Here is a 6,159-nt window from a genome sequence, read left to right on the forward strand (position 1 = left end):
GAAAAAAAAAAATCAATTCTAACACACAACTTTATACATCTACATATATATATATATATATAAATCGTGTCTCATCTAAGAGAACATTCATGAAAAGGATAAAATGTCATTAAACAAGAAATCAGGTATTGACAGAACTATCACTCATCGTCGCTGAAGCAAGAGTGTACAATCACAAGGCCGATTCACAAATTTCAATCCTAACACAGGCAAAAGGCAGGACCTTATTACAGTCGCCACAATTTATTATTGTAATTTCCAAACTGTACCAAGCTGTTCTTGCCAAATAGCTCATACTTAGACCAACTCCAAATAATCGCCCAAGATCTTGAATAACCATCCAAAATGCCTACTAATCTTTGTTTGATTTCTTGGAGCAGATTTGCCAGTCTCGCATGGCAGAATCTAAGCTTAGGTAACATGAGCAATTAAAACTTCAGTAACATGGAGGCGTTCATGATGACTGATTACAGTTGCAACCTTCAATAGCAGAATCAATGTGAGTGTTGCAGGGGGCACTCGAATAAAACTTCTGAAACGCAGAAGAAATGGAAACAACTTGAAACTTCACTTCATGGACAAATTATAAAAACAAGCCTATAATGTAATGTAGTATTTTTAGCTCAGTAAGCTCTCCCCTCTTTCTCAATAGTATCTTCAAATATTTAGAACAATAAGCAAGTAGTCTTTTCACATTAAATTTGCAAATATTCAGTCAAATATATTAGCATGATAAGAGTTAGTAATTGACTCATTAAAACTAAGAATCTCTGTTTGGCGAGTTTTTTAAGGCTAAAGGATTATCCAAATAGCAAGGTGATGGCAATGTATTTTTTGAAACTCAAATGCACCCGACAAAATATGTTGAAGTGTCAACACCTTCAACCCTTTTTTAAAGTCTACGTTAATCTCTTCTAGGATACACAAGTAATCATGCCATAAGGGCAAATGTTGTATACATTTTCTAATAAAAGAAAGGAAAAAAATACCTACAAATGGTTATTGTCCCTTTGGATGAGCTGATGAGGTACTCTCTAAAAGGCAGAACTTTTCACTCAAATTGCTAAGAACAATATGGAGGATTCTTCTTCTGTTGTGCTTTGAGTTTGGTTCCAAAAGTTCAAAGAGTTGTTGAGAAATGCAAGCTTGATGATTTTACAAGATGGACATTGTATTCTGACTCTGAGGGCAGAGTTTTGAGAAACTGTGCTACATCAAAAGCAGAATTTTTTTTACCTTAAGATAATTTTCAAAAAGTGCCTTCCTTGCCTAACTTAATTCTTAAAATTCCAATTCTATCTCCTTATATTCTGACAGAAAATGTCATAAAGGTGTCTGTTTGGACCTCAACTCCAAAGTACGGCAGTGTTTGCGAACCTTGAGGTTAGGAATTCAGATTTGTCTTGTGAAATTGATGCATTTGAGATTGGTTTGCCAAGTTAATGGAGGATTGAATAGATTAGCTCGGATTATGATAGTAATCCAAATTGTGTGATAATATTCTGCTAAAATACAAAAGGTAGGAGTTCAACAAACAAAAGTTCAAAAGGTTAAGTTCAATGAGCAAAAGTACAAAAAGGTTTTACACAAAAGCAAGACCTCCAAAAATATTATGGCCACTCCATCATGGGCAATCATCAACAGGAAGAATCAGGAGGCCCATTAGAATTTCACTTATAATTGTGGTTTAAGGTTTTGGTATGATGGCTGTAAACAAATGTGCACTGCATAAAGCTATTAAAACTTGGAGGTGTATGAAGACATCAAGACACTACAAACAATTAGAGTAAGCAGCACCATAAATGCACAGGAATAATTATCGCCATATATGATGGTAGTTGTACCACCATCAATGCACAAGGAGTAATCAGTGAACATTAGATAACGGGAAAAGAACCTGAAAAGGGATGAGATATTAAGTTTCAATCAAATCTCTAGGCTTGATTTCTACTGAGAAGGCCTTGAAATGACAAGAAAAGATCCCTATCTTTGGTTCCAAATATCTCTTCTGCCTTTCTGAGAGTTTCCTGTATAAAAGTAGACAGATAAGGAACATACCCAAAGGAGTAGATGTACGAAGTAGCAAAGCAATATTAATAACAATTATATTACAGCTAACCTCGCGTGATTGTCTATGAGCATTAAGCTCTTTGATGTTAGCTAAAAAAGCTCCAAATTGTTCATAAGAGAGACGGCTCCTGAAATGACAACAACATTAAATGGCAGATCAAAAGAACTGCATCAATAGTTGTGCAGATCACAGCAAGGGCCAGCACTTACCTAGCTTGCCGGAAGAATTCTTTTCCATCAACTCGAGGAGTACGGCCTAAAAATCAAATAGCACATGTTTACAATCCATCATTAAGCTTCAAAGTTGCAAGAAAAGAGAAAAGTCTTGGATGGAAGGAAAAATATGCCTCAAGGACTCATCCAAATTAATCTGAACTGTTATGAAATGAAAAGGTACATCCTACTGAGAACTTCACATATCTATGTATTTGAAGCATCAAATTTAAACTTCAGGCAAAAGCTTATAAATCTGCTAACCACGAGCTTACATATCTATGTTTGCAAGTATTCAGCATCAGTGAGTATAAACTCTGTAATAAGAAAACCAACAAGTACAGACCTGAAATAGACCGCCCACGAGGTGGAGAGCTAGCAGCTGATGACTGCTTGCTTGATGGATACCATGGTGACATGGCAGTTAAATTTTCAAAGTGAGTATTTGTCGGAGAAGCGGCACCAGATGCATATTTTGGCACTGTAACAACTGCAGATTTTCTAGGAGAACCACTAGTGGAGGTTACTTTTGGTGTAGTTGTTGGGGGGGTGAGCCGAGGATGAATAGGTGGGGTCTTGGAGGGTTTTTGTCCAAATGGCTTAGTTGCTGTTCCAAAAATTAAGGGAAGAATTATCATCAACGAAAGAATTTTTTTAATAGAAAAACAGCCAAATATCACTTTTTACCATTTAGCGTCACACCCCCAAAATCCATAGATCCACTGGCAGAATATGGCACAGGACCACTGAAGGAAATTGCATCTTCAACAACATAGGAAGGAAGATTTTGAAACACCATCAATAAGACAAGGATAAGCCTAGTTCAAAATAAATGCTAAGAAAACTAACATGAAGCCGAAATTAATACCTTTGTATGAGGATGAATATGCAACTGAAGAATTGTCGGTCTGTATGTCCACAGTATCCAGTTGCTTCTACAATAGAATGGATAACAGGTAAATCATTTTGGAAGATGAAGGCCTTCACAAGACAACTATAGCTCAATGTTAGTGAACATAGCCATCTTGGAATTAGATTAGAAAACTCACAACTGCCATACCATGTTAACATTTGCAGTGTGCTCACTTACAGGTAAATTATCATCATTCAATGACAACAAGAGTTGCTTCTTGAATGTCTCCAACTGCTCAAAAAAATATAATAATTAGAAATTCTTATGTAGGGCATAACTAAGCAACTGACAAAATGTATTTTAAGAAGAAAAGAATGCAAATTTCATCAGAAATGAAGGTCATGTATTTAAAAATGTCAGACAGGGGATGCTATGTGCATGCAATAAAATTGATATCTCTCCTCATGCTTCAAGGAATATCTGACATTTGGATTTCACAGTTTTCTTTTTGGTACGATAAGAAATGTGCTGCAGCTTAAAATAGCAACCATCCAACACTTTGCACAAAAGCTCATAGAGGCATCGGAAGGTCATAGTAAAAATTGAACTCTAATTGTCTATAATCAAGTTCTCCTAAGTGACACTTTCATTATGTCAAAAAAAACATTTCATTCAAATTAACCATGTTCTTTTCAAACCAGAACAATGCCAATTAGAAAATATAAAACAGGAAAGTTAAATGAGGGGTTTCAAGAGAACCAACAAATCAATAGCCTTAATTTGCATTGCTAAGCCATCACAGAAGTAATCCGGAATCACTTGGACGTTCCCATGTAAATAAACACGAGTACATTGCGATGGAGCCTTTTGCAACATTAGAAGCGACTTTTTTTCACATATAACCCTAAAAAAGGGAGAAAAGCAATCAAACCTTTGCTAAATCACGAGCCAATTTCTTTGATGTCTGAGCTAACGAATCCCGCTCGTCAGCCAGTGTAATCTTCATCCGAAAAGGCAGAGAAAACATCGAAATTCACTGAAGTGAGTAAAAGAACAAAAACCTAGTATCGGTTAATCGGAAACTGGCAAGAAGGATTACTAACTCACGTTCTCCTCAAGGGCGACCTTAAGGCGGGCATCCGTGTCCTGAAACATGCGGTCGAGCTGCGAGATCCTTTCCTGGAGGTTGGCGATGGTCTGATCCTTTTCCGCGACGGTTTGCCTTAGGCGCACGGCCTCGAGATCCAGCTTGGAGACCCGCGACGCAATCGCCATGGAGGTTATCTTCCTCGCGAGGTCTAGCTGCTCGTAAGGATCCGAAGGCATCACCGCCAGGATCTCGTCCGGGAGGTGAAACTCCGACTCTACGTCGCCGCCGCTTCCGCCGTGCGTCATCGTCGTAGTACCAAGCTCCGAGAATCTAACGGCTCTGGATCAACGAACGCCGGCGAAGAAAAGTACAAACCCTAGCGACTCACGGCGTTGTCTAGGGACATTTGAGTTCAAATGTCCCTTTTTAATGGAAGCTCTCAAGCATTGACTATGTCGCCGATACAACGGCGCTCGGTACAAGACAGCGAAGGAAGCAGGAGTTTGTGTTTACCTAAGGTCCTGCGTGGGTCCCAGGAATACCTGCCATTGCTGGTACTCCAACAAGGAAGGTGGAGGAGTGGGTTTATAGACGCTAGTGGGAGACCTACTGCGCGTGAGGTGGGACCGGCGAAGAAAGGAGGAAGGCGCGCAGGAAAAAATGGGAAGAATGTTGGGGCCCCGCATGCGGATGCCAATCAGAATTAAGAGTAAAGCACAGTTGTTGCATTGGCGATTGTTTCCTTTTGGTGCCGCAAATTTAAATTCTGTGAAGCGCCACTTTTTAATTTATGGGAGAAATCGATATATATTTTATTTATAAGGGTTTAATTGTAAAATGGGGAACTGAGAGCAGCGTGATTGCCGCTTTGCTCCGATGCCGCCGGACCCGTGGAAGAGGTTCGGGGCCGGCGGCAGTGGCAGCGAAGTTTCTCGTCTGCTCGCCAGTCTCCGCCCTCCCGAGCAGAGGGGATCGCTTGTCGTACAGACTGGCTTTCCCACCTCCCTCGCCGACCTCGTCGTCAAGAACCGCGGTCGATTGAAGAAAGCCCTCGCGGAGGAAGAAGCCGCAACCGTCCAAGTTTGACTCCTCCGCTTTAGGTTCCGTCGTATCCTCCTCCGATGCAGCCTCAGCTGCGCCGTTCAATGTTAGTCCTCGACCTGGTCCCTTCGATCCGCCCGCTCCGGAAGCGGATTCGAGCTCCCTGTCGTCCCTCGGTCCTTCCGTGACGGCGATTAGAGAGATCGAGTTTCTTTTGGTCGTGATTGTGGTTTTGTTGGCTCTGGCGACCGAAAGGAGAAAACTTGTAGTTGCTATCATGCTCTCCGCCATTGTTCTACGGCTATTTGATTGGAATGGGCTTCGTCTTATTCGATTCTCGAGTCAGCGCTCGGGAGCGAAGAGGAATCTCGATTCACCCGTCAAGGATTGGGGATTGGAAGGAAGGGGAATGGTTTCGCACATCATGGAAGTCACAACCGATAGCTCTTCGGAAAGGGGCTCTGTCGATTTGATCCAGGGAAGAGAGATTTCGTTGGAAAGTAGAGGCCTGAAGAAGGTTCACCTTGAACCTGCTCCTGCTCCGAAGCCGAATTCAAAAGTCAAGAAGTTTCTCAGAAAATTACTCCCTAAGAAGTTTCGCCGGTGAAAGGGTCACAAGGAAAGAGGAGATCTCATCCTCGAATCCAGTAAAAAAATAATCTTGGTTGAGATTACAGAGTTAGATGAGGCAAGCAATGGCGATGCAGATGTCAGTATTGAAGCTGAAGAAAACACCGTGAGGCGTGAGCAACGTTGCCTTCGATGAGGTTTCTGGCAATGAAAAACAGTGTATCAAGTTAGCTAAACAGGATAGACACGAAACAAAATTCAGGAACTCCCAGGTCTTGGTTTTCTGGGGTGTTGCATTGCTAGGGCTTCTTGGTGGTAAGAC

The 6,159-nt window shown here is 41.0% G+C and overlaps 1 protein-coding gene across 2 annotated transcripts; it reads right to left on the bottom strand.

Annotated features, from left to right (window-relative positions):
* Positions 1-86: 86 nt before the first annotated feature.
* LOC122029570 (uncharacterized protein At4g15545-like) lies at positions 87-4,781 on the bottom strand. Of its 2 annotated transcripts, none has more exons than XM_042588613.1 (10): positions 4,244-4,781; positions 4,068-4,136; positions 3,374-3,427; positions 3,152-3,215; positions 2,971-3,045; positions 2,630-2,890; positions 2,281-2,326; positions 2,120-2,198; positions 1,898-2,027; positions 87-532 (listed from the first exon to the last, which is right to left on the bottom strand). In XM_042588613.1, exons 1-9 carry the CDS (start codon positions 4,529-4,531, stop codon positions 1,935-1,937), a joined length of 1,029 nt encoding a protein of 342 aa, XP_042444547.1. In that variant the 5' UTR covers positions 4,532-4,781; the 3' UTR covers positions 87-532; positions 1,898-1,934. The 2 variants fall into 2 exon arrangements, with proteins under 2 accessions (XP_042444547.1, XP_042444546.1); XM_042588612.1 differs by having other exon boundaries at positions 87-480; positions 3,152-3,218; positions 3,344-3,427; positions 4,244-4,780.
* Positions 4,782-6,159: the final 1,378 nt, after the last annotated feature.

Source organism: Zingiber officinale, chromosome 10B (assembly GCF_018446385.1).
Source record: "Zingiber officinale cultivar Zhangliang chromosome 10B, Zo_v1.1, whole genome shotgun sequence".
Taxonomy (NCBI): domain Eukaryota; kingdom Viridiplantae; phylum Streptophyta; class Magnoliopsida; order Zingiberales; family Zingiberaceae; genus Zingiber; species Zingiber officinale.

Bases quoted from the DNA above. Each gene is read 5' to 3' on its own strand.
- LOC122029570 (XM_042588612.1), bottom strand. From the start codon at position 4,531: ATGACGCACGGCGGAAGCGGCGGCGACGTAGAGTCGGAGTTTCACCTC. The intron at 3,046-3,151 runs GTATTAATTTCG...ATGTTGTTGAAG, and splicing joins ATATTCATCCTCATACAAAG to ATGCAATTTCCTTCAGTGGT. The intron at 2,199-2,280 runs GTAAGTGCTGGC...TTGTCATTTCAG, and splicing joins GAATTCTTCCGGCAAGCTAG to GAGCCGTCTCTCTTATGAAC.